Source organism: Pogona vitticeps, chromosome 12 (genome assembly GCF_051106095.1).
Source record: "Pogona vitticeps strain Pit_001003342236 chromosome 12, PviZW2.1, whole genome shotgun sequence".
Lineage (NCBI taxonomy): Eukaryota > Metazoa > Chordata > Lepidosauria > Squamata > Agamidae > Pogona > Pogona vitticeps.
Window position 1 is genome coordinate 23,762,815 of NC_135794.1, and position 16,738 is coordinate 23,779,552.

At 47.5% G+C, this 16,738-nt stretch overlaps 1 protein-coding gene across 1 annotated transcript; it reads right to left on the reverse strand.

The window, feature by feature from the left end:
- Positions 1-370: 370 nt before the first annotated feature.
- Positions 371-15,625, reverse strand: TM6SF1 (transmembrane 6 superfamily member 1). Its single transcript, XM_072981738.2, has 10 exons — positions 15,423-15,625; positions 12,091-12,194; positions 11,039-11,136; positions 8,769-8,872; positions 7,971-8,053; positions 6,152-6,273; positions 4,219-4,323; positions 3,439-3,531; positions 2,930-3,049; positions 371-676 (listed from the first exon to the last, which is right to left on the reverse strand). The coding sequence occupies exons 1-10, from the start codon at positions 15,512-15,514 to the stop codon at positions 485-487; spliced, it is 1,113 nt and encodes a 370-aa protein (XP_072837839.2). The 5' UTR covers positions 15,515-15,625; the 3' UTR covers positions 371-484.
- Positions 15,626-16,738: the final 1,113 nt, after the last annotated feature.

Consider the following 16,738-nt stretch of genomic DNA (forward strand, 5'->3'; position numbering starts at 1 on the left):
TGTCGTGAAAACCCTCAAACAACTGGAGGAAACGGTGCTTAGGATAGGGAGAGTCTGTTCCCATTTCATGCTGCACCGCCTTCAGCTCTGCCATGCGTTAAACCCATGGTAAAAAGACACCAGATTGCCATCAAGGTATGGTGGATGGAGCGTCAGGCCAAGATGCAGGCACCTTGGATTCTAACAGGAACCCACACTTTTGAACGTCTCACACACTTTTAAAACCCTGTTAGGCAGCAACTGGACACCACACAACCACACAAAGGAGTCCACCTCTTAAGGGGTTGCTTTCCAGAAATTCTCAGCTAACATCAAGGCGGCCTACTTGCGTTCTACTGGAATCCCATGAAAGCAAGGTCTCGAGAAGATCTATGAAAGGGAGAAGTCTTTATTCCCAGCCCTGGTGTGTAACACAAGGTCGTGAGACCTTCTTTCAGGAGGAACTGCACAGGATTTGTTAGCAGCAGTCCCATGACAGAAAATCTTACTCTGCCTTTTCATCTGGCTTGGGCTTTAAGAAAAACTCTGGGCTCTGTACACATCTGTAAGCGAACAGCTGGGGAACAACTCCGAAAGTTATGTTGAGTATAAGAAACCACATCTTTCCTTCGCCTGGAACTCTGTAGATGTAGGGTGTTCTGGCATGTAGAGAAGCACCAACATGAGAAAATTGAGCCTATAGAAAAGAAACAGAGATGTAAGTGGGAGGCATTGATCAGGGCCTTTACACATCACACTAAACCACGGTTTATGTCAGTCCCCTTTGATTGTCCTAAGTTGCAAATTCTCTTACAGTCAGCCAAGCAAACCACAGTTTGCTTTCAAATATTTCTGGTCCATTTCTCTCTTGGCTCTTTTGCCAACCTGATTCAGTGAAAGTTGCAGGGAATACAAGCCAGGGGCAAACCACCATTCACAACAACCCATGGTTTCAACAAGCCAGAATTCATAAGCTAACAACAAGCCATGGCTTGTAATTGTATGCATCTGGCTCACAAACTATGGCTTGTTTGCAGGGATGGCCTTGGGCATAGCAACAGTTAACATTATTTACATGTCAGGATAGCCACTGTGTGTGAAAGGAAAAATGACTACAGAGGTGCCAGCTATGATTTTTGTATGTGACTTTATTTAAAACTGACTTCTTTAAAAATGCTACATGACTAACATAGCCATCAGATTTACACTGGCAAGCAAAAAGCAGAATCCTGCACCGTTTTGCCATGAAAAGATGATGAAACATTGTCCTTCCAGCTATGAAAAGTCATGGGAGGATAATCAAACGTCCTTTACTTTTTCACTGCCCCTTTGCTTCTAATTGCGAAGCTGCCATTTCATCTGTTTCTGCCTTTCTTGGATGAAAGCCAAACAATTTGACTTTTCTCCATTCAAAATCTCAGTCAGTTCAGGCTCTCTTTAAACTCCAGTCACAGTTGAGATGGGTGCCTTCTCCTGCTGAGAATCACAAAGTCATAAACAGCCCCCCCCCCTCATGCAAGGAAACTTTACAGCTCTCTGCAACAGCCCAGGGACAAAACTGCACACTGTGATTCCGGAAAGCCCCAAATCTGATCACGGTGCGCTTTGTACTGTTTTGTGTTTCACGGGGCAGCACAATGGTGGTGTGGCTTCTCTTTTTATCCTCCAGAGAGATTCCTGCTCCTTTGCCTTTGTCGAAAGTGGGTGAGGGGCTTTTGGGAACGCTCCCATGGTACTCTTCTGGAGCGCCGAGTAAATTTACATCTAAGGTTATGCACAGAGAAGAGAGCTGAGCCAAGGAATATTTTTAGCCTAAACAAGCGTTTAAAGATAGACGTGATGGCAGAGGCCCCCAGGATAGGTGGCCTCTGCTTCTGTCTCTTTCTCCTCCGGTTCGAGTGACAGTGCGTTTGCATTTTTACAGCCTTGTGCCCAAAATTTTTTTTTCATCTCAACTGTTGCCGGGAGGGAGGAGGAAGGGTGGAATGTGGGCCTTAGAGTAACCGAAATGTTAACAGGTCATTGGGGGAGAGTGAAGTGGCCAGTTATTTCCAGGGTGGGGGCAGGGGAATGGTCAAAGGTTGGCAAACAGGCCTTGCCAAGTCTGAGAGAGAGAAGAGTCAAAGGAGGACAATGGGAAAAGTTGTGTCTGTTGTCAAGATTGTGGAGGCTGAGGTCATCCTCTGAAATATCCCTTCCCTCCATCCAAACCTCGGATGCGCTGTCATGTCAGCGCCAACTTAGCAGTGATGCGATGAACGAATGACCTTCCAAAGGTCCCCTCAGTTGACCACTGAGCGCAGGTCTTGGAAACTAAAGGTTGTGGCTTCCTTTATCGGATCGACCCATCTCACGTTCGGCTGACCTTTTTCCCTCCTGCCTTCCGCTTTTCCTAATAGGACAGTCTTTTCATGATAGGTCTCAAGTACGACAGGCTGAAATCCTGTTGCTTAGCTCTAGCAAGCCACAACTAGAAGAGGCTCACGGAGTGATGAGGACTTGGGGGGGGAGGTCCTGACTCCATCCAGTCCCTAGTGATTCAACACTTTAGTTGCGACTTGCTAGGATTTCAGGATTTCAGCCACTGGTTTGGCTGAGCCGTTTTAGCTTCTGCAGAGAGTTCCGGCTTTTTTTATATAAAATCCAGAACCAATTTCCCTGCCCTTTGGAGGCCCCGTCTATACCTTCCATGCACATGGTATGACCGGCAAGGGGACTGGGTTCTCAGCTACGTGCAAGGGCAGCAAGACAGGGCTGGCTGTATGGCCAGAATGTCCAGAAAATCAGACCACCTCAAAGATGGCACCCTTTTTCCTCTGCTTGTACCAGCCTGCCCGGATCCCTTGCGCTGCTTTTTAGGGCCCTTGTTCCAACTCGATAATACGGTTTTTCAGGGGAGGCAACCCAAACAGAACACAATATTCCAGAGCTGGTCACAGAAGTGTCATACCTGAGCTAGTCCTCCGGCATGTATAAGGGTTAAATCAGGCATCCAGGAACATCCGGGGATGAGCAGGCCGTAGAGTGAGATTACGTAGTACGGCACAGAATAGAACATATATACCAGCATCTGCACAGGAGAAGAGAGGTTAGCCCTTGGCGTGCGCACCTTCAAAAGAGGAGTCCTTCCAGCTAGCCTTCCACTTGGGTGGAAAGACAGAACGGGGTGGCATTCCCCCACCACCATCTTTTGATCTTTTATTTTATTTTTACTTTTTTGCCTGCAGATCCAAGAATCCTGCAACTGCAGTCTTTTTAAAAAGTCGTCTTCTTCTTCTTCTTCTTCTTCTTCTTCTCCTTCTTCTTCTTCTTCTTCTTCTTCTTATTATTATTATTATTATTATTATTATTATTACTACTACTACTACTACTACTACTACTACTACTACTACTACTACTACTACTACTACTACTACTACTACTACTACTATTGAATTCTGCAATGGATCCCTTCTTTACCTGGAGTTTTGGATAGGCTGAAGGATCTTTGAGGTACGGCTCCTGATGCTGGCTGTAAAGTCGGCACAGTTCCACCGGGCAGTCCAAGGCGATCTAAAGAGAAGCCAGAATCACATTCGGACCCAAAGCCGATGCCGCGTGAAAGCAGCTGAAGGCCTGAGCTGCTGATCAGTTAAAAGCTCCCGGTTCACCACTTCTCCAGCTGGCCTCAGACCAGCAAAGGCTCAGCTTTAAAGTCTCCAGATGTGGAGTTCTGGACTTCCACAGACAGGAGCCTTAGGGGCTGGCCCTACGGTTTGGGCTTCTGGGAGATGGAGAAGATGGAGGGCCAAAGATTGAGAGGACCCACAGTCTTAAGCAACCGCTTTCCTAATGACCCCACATCAAAAACAGGGAAAGAGAGGTCAGAACATGAGAGAGAGAGAGAGAGGACAAAAAAACAAACACACATCTACTGAAATTGTCTCACAATCTAGATATACATATATCTAGAGAGGAATAGTGCTCATGTCAAGATCATTTCTAACACCTGCCATACTTGTAGATTAATCCCATGCACACCCAAAGATCACTGGATTTCTTGGAGTAAGAAATAATAAAGAGAACAAAAACAGAAGGAGCACCCAACACCATTCTACAAGGAAGGGGGTGGACTACAAATCCCATGGCATGGTTTTCTCCCCTCCTTTGGGCTGTAGTCTGTCTGTCTTACATTTTGTAATGCTTACGTTGGAAATTTGTTCACACCAAGCAATAAAATCTTTAAGGAGAACCCCTTACCATGCCCCGGAAAAGACAGAAACCAGTGGCAAAGATGCAGTACGCCGCCAGGACCAGATCTAAAGGTCTTCTCCAAAGCCTCTTCTGGTGTGCGTCTTGAATCGCCTAAAGCAGAAATTTCCAGAGGGAGCAGCTGCATTAGCAGCCTATTAATGAAGAGTCTCGTTACACGGTGATGTCTAACAAATGTAAGATTTCATGGATTAAAGCCTTCCGAGGCAATTATGAGAAGCTCATGCTATACTAAATGAATATATTTCCAGCATGTCACATGGTGTCTGAAACATTAACATTCAGGTGGCAGACGACACAAATTATCCCTGCTAATCGAACCATCCCAGCGTTCGACCCTGTCAGCTCCGGTCTGCAAACCGTGAGTAAATCCTCCAGAATCAATGGGATTCGTATCGGCTCTGACAGCGTCTGATCAAGCCCCTTGCTCTCGTGGAGGCTGGCATCTGGATGAGGGCCTCTTCCACAGCTTTGGACAAAATCTAGAGCTGGTCTTGGAAGGGACACGGAAGACAAATGGAAGCGGGAACTGAAGCCGCGAGCAAGGCGTTTTTGTTTTGAAGATATTCCAAGCGCAGGGCATAATTTTCCCCCATGCGCTTGGGTTCGCGGGAAACAGGAAATGGCTACCTGAGGGGAGCCGGCGTTCCGGACCTCTGGAACCAAGCCAAGCCCCAGGAGTTGGCTGCCAACCCGTCTGAGGTCTTAACAACAACAGGACGCAGAAAATATACAAAAGGGGGAAAAAACGCTATTACAAACATGCGCCTCCTTCCCCTTGTCCAGTGGCTTCCAGCTTTAAGGAACTCTCCTTATCTCAAAAAGCAGCAGACCTCCCAGTTATGTGGAATAACAAGCCTCCAGCTTCAAATGAAATTGTTCCGTCATGAGCCACCCCATTCAGCCTGAAAACTGAGTCCCTCTCCCCCTTTTCTCCCAATTTTACCAGTGGAAAATAAGAAATTTATTTATTGATTGATTGATTGATTTGATTTGATTTGATTTGTATCCCGCCCGTCTGGTCAAATAGACCACTCTGAGCGGCTTAGAAAGAGGGCCAAAAGACTGTGCCCACTGATGTGGTCACACCCTGGCTTGTTATTCTGGTTTCCTTCATATAACAGAGCAACCTCACCGTTTCCATTAGATCTGAGTAACTGCACAACTTCCCATAACAATTAAAGCCAGGGGTGAGGGAGGGACCTGTTCTAATGTTTTTATTTAATGATTACAATTTTAAACTGCAGCCAGCCAGAGGAGAAGAAAGAAAGAAAGAAAGAAAGAAAGAAAGAAAGAAAGAAAGAAAGAAAGAAAGAAAGAAAGAAAGAAAGAAAGAAAGAAAGAAAGAAAGAAAGAAAGAAAGAAAGAAAGAAAGAAAGAAAGAAAGAAAGAAAGAAAGAAAGAAAGAAAGAAAGAGAATTCCCAAAGGAACTAGGGAAATCTTTCTGGCATGAAATAGCAGACGGCTGGATAAACACAGAGCTTGCTCGTACGTTTGCCAAGCTAGTGATCCAAACTTTGCAGAAATACACCCACTGCATAAACATACGCAGAAGCAGAAAAAGGGATGCAGCTCTGAGAAGCAAAGCAAGAAGGCTTACCTTCACTGGGGAAGCAAAGTTTAGAAATCAATCTATCGGAAGACTTTAACTTCTAAATTTCCCTACTCAGCATGCGCTCTGGGATAATCAACAACAGATCCTGCCCCTCCTCTGTGTAACTACCTTTCAAGTACCTTAAGAAGGCTATCCTATAATCTAGTGTTAAGGAGTGTGCAAGAAGAACAGAGAGGGAGAGGGAGACCCCACATACACCGTTTGTTTTTAAGCCATACAGCGGAAATTCTTTTGCCATTCAGCCGATGTTTCCGCTCACCATTTTCCCCATAAAGAACAGGCGGCAGAATCAACACAGATGTTACCTTGGCTGTAACTTCTCCAGTTGCTGCTGCTTGGCTGCAGATTCTGAAACCAGCCCAGACTGGGAGGCAGATGTAGGGAATACCTAATAAAGAGGCTGCGCAAATTCTTGTTCCGTATTTCCCTGTTCGTCAACAAAACAAATGAAGAGCTGAATGTTCGGAGGATGATGCCTTTCACGGGGAGTTTTACAAAACTAGATCATTGCCTGAGAATCACCCGCTTTTAGCCTTATGTGCACAACGAACTGGAAATAAGCCCCACTGAGCTAAGAGAACTTCCAGGGCATGTCTCAGACAGCACTGTTGATGTATCCTTTAACGTGTCAGTCAGTTACATTCCCATGCCTGTTTACCTTTCCCACCTCTCTGTGTAACTGACTCCCCAAAATATTGATGGAGACTTGAATTAGCCTAGCACTCAAGACACAGAGAATTCAATATTTTTTTTTGAGCTGTGGATTATTTGTCCATAAGAGCGAATGTTTTTGTGCTCCTAGAGGAGGCACTTGAAAGCTGGCTCTCAAATATAATCCTCTTGCTTCCATGTTTGAGCAACGTTGTTTAGTTCATTTGCACCACATCTGGGGGATGTTTACCTCTCCCTTGACATCATTGCACCAACAGGGATAAACGACCATATAAAGCACCGAAGACGTTCTGCGTTTGGCTTTTCATCAGAATAGAACAGGTTTCAGTGCTGGACTTAAGAGTGGCCCTAAAGCCACTAAGCCAGAATGGACACGCTCCGTGCTTGGGGCTGGCTTTGCCGGAAATGTTTTATCCTTTCTGCTTGCAAAGCCTGCTTCTTAAAAATTGTCTCCTCGAGTATTAGGAATGCTACAGAATTCAAAAATAACTAGAAACTAAAGGAAAGAAAAATAACACTAACGGGAGAAATCTCATCCTGTAGCTACTTGATCAATGGCAGAAGGAATCCCATTTGAAATATTTATGTAAGTGGAATCTATTGGCATTTGGGATATTTTCTCTCCCTCGTCTTTCAAAACAACAATTTATGTTTGATCTCTTTTCTATAACCTAAGGGAAAAAACGTGATTGATATTGACACACAGGTTTCTGATTGATACATAATCAATCATGCCAGGCTGTCTAAAAGCTCGCCATTTTAGCATTGCTAAGGCATAAGGATGAGTCAAGGTTGCATCTATATGTGGTGTCTTCTCCCCACCTGATCAAGTATTCCACTGTGCAGCTTTTTAAGCCCTCACACAAAGCATCAACAAGTTTCCACAGGGAACAACCCGAGCATCCATTCTTCCTTGCTAATGACTGCGCTCCCAGACGTATGAGCTTGGCTCCAGATGGAGCATTTTGCAAAGATCTGAACCATCTCTTAGTGAACTGTATTTCAAGAGTTAAGTGCTAATGGAAAAACAAAATGTTCTTTCTTCCTGTTGTTGTTTTTCCTCCTGGGAGGTACAGGACACCCAATGCACAAGCTGTTTGAAGTACGCAACAAAAATCTATGGCATGAGTCTGCATCCTTCAGCCTTCCGCCAGCATAACCTCTTCTTCTGGCAAAATAGATGGATGGAAATTTCTGGAAACCTACAAATTCATATCTTTCACAATTGTGCCTTACCCAATTAAATATCCCCCCAAATCCATTTTTGTTCCCCAAAAGTTTGGCTTTAAGGCCTTTGGAGATGCAATGTTTGGGCAGCCTGTGTGTCCCTCGGAGGGTCCCGGGGGTCACAAAAACAGCCTCCAGACCTGCACCGGTTGTCGCTCCTGATTGTGAAAAAAAGCTATTGGTCCAGTCTCACGAAGCAAAGTCAGGGAAGTAACACTTCCTTACCGACAACATTTCCAGGCACAAAGACGACAACACTCATCATGATCGATCCTAGCCAGTAGAGCCCAATTGTCCGGTAACTTTCCCTGCAACAAAAAATGCTTGGGGTTTTTTTTCCCAACATCCATGGTGAACACAATTGGAGACACAGATTGTAAGAATGTGAACACCCAGGAAGTATTGAGATACAGCGGGAGAGAGGAAGGGAGAGAGAGAAAGTGTCATTCTTGCTAAAGATAGGACTCAAAACCCATCCATCATTTTGACTGCTTTACCTCAGGGGTGGGCAAAGCACCACCCTCCACTTGATGTCAGACCACACCTCCCATCAACCCTTTCCAGTGTAGCTCATGGCAGTGGATGCTGGGAGTCGTAGTCCAAACATTTAGAGCCAAGCGAAGCAGCTCCCAAAAGCAAAGTGGATTGGCAACCTAGAAAACATCCATTGTTTTATCACCCAAGTCAAGCTTCACAAGGACTTCCAAATCCAATCGGAATGAATCAAATAATTAATTGTTTGGCTTCTTTTCAAGACGCGACTCAATCCAGGCTGCCTCAATCTGCCTAATGCTAGAGCCGGCCCTGAATTTAGCTGGGAACTGGTTTCCACTGTCAAAAAGCGGCATAATATTTTTTTTTCTTTTATTCCCCTGCTCGATAAAAGGCCTGATATGTAAAGGGCACAAAAAGCGAGGTCTTTGAGTTCCATTTACTTTGCAACTTTTAAAAAAAAAAATTAGCACGAAAGTTCGACAAACAATCATGCAATGGCAGAAAGAAGAAGATGTGAAATCCACTTACTCCCATGCAATGGCAGCCACCATCAGGAGATACATCAGATAATGAACTGAGCCATCCCAGAAACATATCATGTGGGCATAAGCTGTGTTCAGATAAGGTTCGCCCTAGGGAAAACAGGTACTAGAGTGAGGGATACAGTTAGACAGTGTGTCAGAGATGTAGGAATGAAAACCATCTTGCAAAGAACACGCCTGATTCATTCAATCTAGACAGATACTGTATATATATATATATATATATATATATATATATATATGTGTGTGTGTGTGTGTGTGTGTGTGTGTGTGTGTGTGTGTGTGTGTGTGTGTGTGTGTGTGTGTGTGTGTGTGTGTGTGTGTGTGTGTGTGTGTGTGTGTGTGTGTGTGTGTGTGTGTGTATATTTCCTGAAGGTCACATCTCATGGTTCAGCTAGCAGAATGGCTACTCCCTGAGATCAATAAGAATAATAATAGCTACAACCCTATTGCCCATCTAGATAAGGGTACCGTTCCTGGCTGGACACTCAGAAAAGCAACCCACGCCTTGATAATGATGGCAAGTGGCCATCCAGACCTACGCAATTTCCCTTACACATGCACAAATCAATGGTAAGATTCTGGCCAATAATTATGTTAAGATAAATTGGACACCTTTTGCTAAACGAAACCAGAAACCTCTCAAGGCATCATAACAATTCAAAAATACAAACTTTAATAGAAACAAAGCCACAAGAGCCTTTATTGGTTATGCTGCAACAGGTATGGATTAAAACACAGCTACTCCTTTTTTAAAAAAGTAATTAAAAACGGATTGCCTAAAAGCACAATCCTACCCTGTTTCCCCGAAAATAAGACCTAACCTGAAAACAAGCCCTAGTATGATTTTTCAGGATGCTCGTCATATAAGCCCTACCCCCCAAAATAAGCCCAAGTTAAGTGAAGGCCCACCCTCCACCCTTGTGCAGCAAACAGAAGATGATGACAGGACTGTATTTGAATAAATGTAGATCGTACATGAAAAAAATAAAGCATCCCCTGAAAATTAGACCTAATGTGTTTTTTGGATCAAAAAATTAATATAACAGCCTGTCCTATTTTCAGGGAAACATGGTATACATAAGGATTCTGAACCGTATTTATTCTAGATGCAAAACTAAGCTGGTTTTCCCGAAGAACTGCCCCTCTTTCCCCCAAATTCTGTGAGAGAGGATGCCATGTTTACCCTCCACTCAGGGAAACGTTAGGCCCCAATGTGGGTTTCTTTCCCCCTCCTCAGCAGGACACGATTTCACCTCACCTCCCTACAAGTCCATCGTGAGCACCAAGCAAAGCCAGAAAGACTGCCATGAGCTCAACAGAACAGGAAGGCAATAAAAGGGCCCAACAATGACTTTAATGGATTTAGGCTCCCATCCCAAGAGATGATTTAGAGGCATAGCTAGGCTGTGAGTTTAGGCTGTGATTCAACCCTTCAAAGGAATGGCCGGATCACAGAGGCCAATATATTTTACTGCCTTATTTGAGGGGCACCAACGGCATTAGCACCCAAAGATACATCTTCTCGCAGCAGCAGCAGCAGGATAGATCCAGAAGCCTAGAGGGCTGCCCCTACGTAGTCCTGAACCCCCATTATCCCTAGTTCACATCCCCTTTTTCCCCAGACTGCAATGGTCCACTGCAACCCTTTCAACCATCCCCTATACCTTATTTAGGAGCCCTCGGGTCTTATGTCGAAACCATATATGCGCCTGGGATTATCAATTTTGAAAAAGGGACTTTTACTGCCCCTCCAAATAAGGCACAGCCCCCTCACCATCCAAAACGGCTGAAAATGGACAATTCCTTCCCCTCTTCCCAAGACAGCTGGTCATTTCATGCCAATTTAATAAATAAATAAATAAAACCAGGAGGCTCTGCCAGTGATGTAGTTGAGAAGTCGATCCACACTGTGTTTAATCCGAACTTCACGGGAGCTCTCCAGGAGCTCGGCCGTGCCAAGTCCCTTCTCTGGGAGAGAGGTGGCACAAAAGCTAAATAAATCAGCAGATAGATAAGGGGCTCAATTCTATTCCACCCCCAACCGGTTCAGCACCTTGGAGAGTTCCCTGGGGGACTATAACATAAATCATTTGGTGCCACCTCGGAATCGCCAGCTTCTATCCAGGAGATTACGTTGGCGCCCCCTCTCCCTTGGCTCTGTAGTTATTGAGCCTTTTCATTCTTTTACCCAAGTGTAAAAAATGACCATTCCGAGCACGCAGCCCTCTCCCTCAGCCCTCACGACAAGCCTACCTCTTTCAAGTAATGAGTCATGAAGCCATCAATTATTCCGTCATGTTCAAGCCCAATGATCAGGTTGACGATGCTGGTGAAAGCAAATACAGCAAAAACTGTGGGGATCAAAAAAGAAAATGAGGAATTAGCATGCACACTAAGTAGGGCCCAAATCTAACGAGTGTTCTGAACTAGACTAGACCTACTGAGTCAAGGGGACGCACATAAGAGTTGACCAAGCATTCAGGAACTGATTGGATGCCACTGCTTTGGGTAGGGCTGGGGAATGGATTTAGGCCTATATATGTCTCACTGAGAGTGTGGTTTTTCATTCGAGCTTAACACGTTATTGAAAAAGCATTAAGCTTTTTTGAAAAACTTAATACTCAGTTAGAAAGCCAGGGTAGTGTAACGGCTGCAAAGCTAGCCAAAATAATTGAATGGATGGCATGCTGACCTTCTTGAGATAACATGGTGGTAAATGGGGGTAGAATAAGCCACCCTTTGTAAACTTGAACAGTTCTAATATTTTAATACTGTTTAGTCTCAATATTCCAGCTATTACCTTGTTCAAGTCATTCATGCTATACAATCTTAGCCATATACAAGCTTGATTCAGGTGTTACAGGAAACCATGGTTTCTTGCTACAAGAACAAGCCACAAAGATATCAGGCCTGAATGTTCCTCACACCCTTTCATGCCCATGAGGAAAAGAAGCATTTGGGTTTAAATTAATCACAGTTTGCTGTAACATCCATCAAGAACAAACAATGATCTGTTAGATTTTGTTCATAAAACAAGCCAGGATCAGAAACTAGCTTCCCCCCCCAGGGGTTGCTCTCACAAACCATAGTTTAAACATGGATCAAAGGGAATTGTGGCTTGCTTTAAAATTCTAAATCACAGCTTTCTACGTCCCATGCACATGAAAGAGAGGGATAGAGAGCTTCTGCATAGCTTGTTCTCGTAATATGAAACCATGATTTCCCATTAAATCAAGTCAACAGCCAGAGAGGGGATATATTTCTTGCAAAATCCCATAGCCAAGATGCAGCACATTGACACATACCATAAAACAGTGGGTCTCGAGGGGGTTTCCTTTTCACCAAAAATCGAGCTGCGACACCCACTAACAGCAGAGTCAGCGATCCGACTGCAACAATGATCCAAGAGCTGCAGAGGTTAAAACCAGAAAGGGATGTCGGGGAGAAAGAGGAGAGAAAGAGAAAGAGAGAAATTCAGCTCTCTTTCACTTCTGCTCAAAATGATGTTGGTGTGTGTTTTTTTCCATTTGTAAATCAAGGCACACACCCTCAGAAAGAGCAAGCATGGAAGGGGAATGACTGATCCATCCAAGGTACAACTCTTTGGTTTAACTGAAAGGTTGAAAATTCATACTGTGTTTAACTTAAGTTACTGGCAGAATGCAATGACCTAGTGCAGTTTGTTTCCAAATGAGAAGATATCATTATTCTGAAGACCGGCATTATGGGAAAAAGAAAAAGGGAAGTTATTGTTTATCAGACAGGAAATCCGTTTAAAGACCGCACAGGATGAAAAGGATCTGGAAGGTATTGCTGAAGCTCCAACGGCTGGCTTCCATGCTTCCACGTTTGCTGCTCTGTCCAGATAAAACACGAAGGCAAAAAGAAGAAGAAGCAGGAAGTGACTTCAGAGAGAGGAGAAGGAAGGAAGACAAAGATTAACAATCTACAGGGAGATCTGGAAAAGACAAAGGGGAAACACCTAGGCTATCTATCTTCATATTGCTGCCCCCACAACTGTACAGATCATTTGCTAGATGTGTTAGGGCCCTTTCCAGCAGTTATGGGGAGACTCTTAAACCACCATTTCTGTTTCATGGGTTCATTATCTGAAATAAACACTTATGGAACGTACTACAGCTCTTCTACGGCTACCTTGTTGTCCCCTTAGAGTCATCCAGCCTGTATTGTGCATCTTGCAAATATGCTAATGATCACGGCTCCATATGTGTTCACCATTCCTTTATCATCACTTGTTTCCTCACATGCTTTTGAATTTTAGCCTGCAGACAAATTCTGCTCTCAGCCTCGTTTTTCCAAACTGCTGATAAAGCTATTTTAGTTGCGCGCTCCCTCCCTTCTTCAAATTATGACAGGCCGGCATTTCTCTAAAGCTACAATATGAGCACACCGTTTGCAGACTTTTACTTGAAAAGCGTGTCAGCAAACAAAGGCACAAATGGAGTGTGAGCTCTTTTCTCTCCTCCGAGCTTGCAAGCTTCGAGGGAATGCGATTCACTGAAGATCAAGGAAACTCAGGTTTCCGTTTCCCCCCTCCGCTCCAAGCTCACCGGAGTAATCAACATTTTTTAAGCCTAACCCTACCCTGCCTTTTAAGGTTGTTGTGTGAGTACAAGTGTCGGAGCGGGGAGCCCGTAGGTTTGAGCCACCGACAAAAGGAAGCCGCGCAAGAAAAAGACAGATGCCAACGCTGGTGGGCAAGAAACTGCACCCTGGTTCATGTCAAATGGGTTGTATCACCGAAGCAGAGTTATAATGCATCACAGCTGAATGGGGAAGGCAGGCAATGGGCGTAAGGTGTGTGCCAGTTCTGCTGTCCACGCCCAGCCCTCGGTGGATGATGGGCAACCTCAAGGCCCCTGATCTGAGCCACAGCCTTTCAGTGGGAGCAGGCAGCCTTTTCAAACAGAGGAGGCCTTCAAAAAGAGGACTGTGCCTCCCTTCCTTTTCAGTCACCCGTAAGCAAAAAGACTTCCTCTTGCCTCTGTGCCACTGTGAGTGGAGACGGTGGGTGAACAGGCCACCGCAGCCTGCAGGAGAAAGGGTGCCTTTCTGCACAGCAGTCATGCGGGGCCCTCCCCCACAGGATGTGGGGCCCAGCCGGTGCCCCAGGGTGTTGACCCCTGCACCCCATTCCCCTCCAGTGAAGCCCGGCCACACTCCCCACACCCTGGCTGGGGGGGGGTCTCCAGGCCCGATGCCAGTGGCCTCCTAAGCAGGGCAGGAGACCTGGCACTCCTTTGGCGAAACAAAGCCCCTCCTGGCACTTCCTCGGGAGAAAGCAGCTGTCGGCTATTGTTGTTGTGCTCTCCACACAATGTCCCTCACATGCAACCCGCTTCTAAAAATACCCCCACGGCTTATGCAAGCAAAGGAGCCCAGGGATCTGGCTTGCCTCTTTCTCTCCACCCTGGCACTGCCTTTCCCCCCCCCCCAGGCCTCCTCCTCGGGCACCTGGCAGGGAAAGAGGGCTCAACCCCCCCCCCCATCCCAACATTTCCTACATCTAGATCGTGCAAAATACGGGTCTCCTGGCAAAGGGCATCACATGCATCCATGCAAACACGAGGGGACAGGATCCATGGCACTAAAGGGTGCAAAGTATCTAAGACCCATCTAGGAACACGTGTCGTGCATGGTACAGGGGGCTTGTGAATCGGGGGGGGGGGCAGGGCTGCCTCACCCTACAAATCCAAGGGGTCACACACACACACCCTGCCCTGGTCACAAGCCACGACTATTTCATGTCGAGCTGAGTTCAAGAACACAACGGATCTTTTAGGAAAGGATCCGATGCCGTTTGCAGTCAGACATTAAGTCCCCTGGGGCTCAACCAGGCTGATTTCCTAAGGGAGCTCACCACCCTGTCCCCCTCACTTACCTGGGAGTAAGCAGTATTAAATTCAGTGGTGCTTACTTCCAATAGGAAAGATGTAGTTATATATTTATATATTATATTACATATAAAATACAATAATCTGTAATAAGAATAGACATTCACTGTGAATGATCTTATGGCACCCCAAGGAGCGGCGGGTTTTATTGGGCTGGAGGGGGTCGTCCCCCCCCCTGGCCCGCTTCACAAGATGCCCCGGCGGCGGCGGCGCCAACTACAAAAGTTTGTGCCAAACGGAACTTTGGATTTGTTTCAGGGGGACCCCAAATTAATGGTCGCTTCTGCTGCAACCCAGTGGACCTCTTGTTTTCCCCTTCTCGCAAACGTTTTCCTTCCAGCCACGCAAACCCTTCAAAGCCAGAGGCTGCCAAATCAGACACAAGGCGCTCAGCAAACGACGGGCTCTCGTCTGCCAATGGTTTTCAAACTGTCCTCTTCTCCGAGTAAGCGCGGGGATCTGATGTCAAGACGCTTTCCTCCCAAGTAAGCCCACCCCGTCAGAAGAAGCAGGTCCGTGTGAACGGTCGTCCAGACACGTGTGCCCTCCACATCCCCTCCCTGACGCCCGGTCGCGGGTTCCCTCGGCTTTCGGAGCCCTCCGCCCTTGAAGGACTCGCATCGCCCTTCGCCTCTCTCCCTAGCGAAGCGTGCCGCCGCCCCGCCTGCCCCACCCGCGTTCACACGTGCACGCGAACACGCCGCCGCCGCCGCTTGCCCGACCTTCTCGTGGCCGCCAAGGCGTTGAAGAGATACGTGACGGGGATGGCGGAGAGGGAGAGGACGAAGACGCCGGTGGCGGCCGAGGCGCTCATCCTCCGGCGGGCTCCGGCGGAGGCGCGGCGCGGCTGGGCAGGCGGGCGCCCCGGCCGCGCTTCTTCCGCGGGGGCGCAGCGCCTCCCTGAAGGCTGGAAACCGGAGCTGCCTGGCCGCCTCCTCGACTCCCCCCCCCCCCAGCGCTCCTCCCCGGGGGTGTGTGTGGTGGAGGGTGACGCCTCGGCGGCCAGGGACACCTGCCTCTTTTCCTCGGGGGACTACAAACCCCAGAATCCACGGCTGCGAGATGGGAGCCGTGATCCGCCCAAGGAACGCTTCTCCTCCCGAGACCTCCTCTGTTGCTGGTGGGCTGTGCGCCCTCCCCTCGCTGCCCGCCGATGGGGACCCCCCCTCACCGCGCCCCCCCCCGATCTCTCAAGGGCTGGGAGGGAGGCGCCCAGGGAGGGGGCGGACCTGTGGAGAGATTTGAACCCAGGCCGCCTGAGTCTCAGCTAATCCACCCTACCACCCCTGGGAGCGGGGGAGACAGGAAGGGGGAGCGGGGGTGGGGGAGGAGGAAGACCCAAAGGTGAGAGGGATGGACTCAGTGAAAGAAGCCACGGTGGCAAAGGGGCGGCAGGGCTGTGAAGGATGGGAACTAGAGGGGTGGGTATAAATTCAATAAAAGTAAAGTAAGTAAGGCAATAACCAGATGATTCCTGACTGGATTGTGGGGGGGGGGGATGTGCTGCCCCTCAAATGCTGGAGTGGGGTCTCCCCTCCCCCCTCGGTCCTTGGTCCAGGATTCCCCTAAGGGTCTGCCCTACAAGTGGGTGCTTCCTGCCGCCTTCACACCAGATCCTTGTGGAACTCCTTGCCGGGCCGCAGGACAAGGAGCTGATCTGAAGGCAGCCTGAAGCCCCCTGTAAGAGGGGAATCCTGAATCTTGAAGTGGGGGGGGGGGAGCCTTTGTGGACCAGGGTGGGGGGGGGGTACAGCCAGGATCGAAAGCTCACTCCAGATGAGATCAGACTCCCTGGGCATCTCCGAGCGGTCGGTCTCTACGGCCCTGCAAGGCTTGGCCGTCTTTCTCGCCAACACAGCATCTCTTTTGGCCCTGGAGGTCGTGAGCGAGGCCCGGACAGATCCGAGAGCCGTAGGGACGGGCCGGCTGTCTCGAGTCTGACTGAAGTTACAGGACACGGCAAAGCCAGACGATGGGAGACGGCAGGTAATGGGTTGGTCCTTGTCCCAACGGAGCCTTCTTGGCCCAAAGGAAAGCC

Coding starts and splice junctions, on each gene's coding strand:
- TM6SF1 (XM_072981738.2), bottom strand. CDS start 15,514: ATGAGCGCCTCGGCCGCCACCGGCGTCTTCGTCCTCTCCCTCTCCGCC. Junction 6,274..7,970: donor TGTGCCTGGAAATGTTGTCG/GTAAGGAAGTGT, acceptor GTTGACGAACAG/GGAAATACGGAACAAGAATT. Junction 3,532..4,218: donor TCTGTCTTTTCCGGGGCATG/GTAAGGGGTTCT, acceptor GCTTCTCTTTAG/ATCGCCTTGGACTGCCCGGT.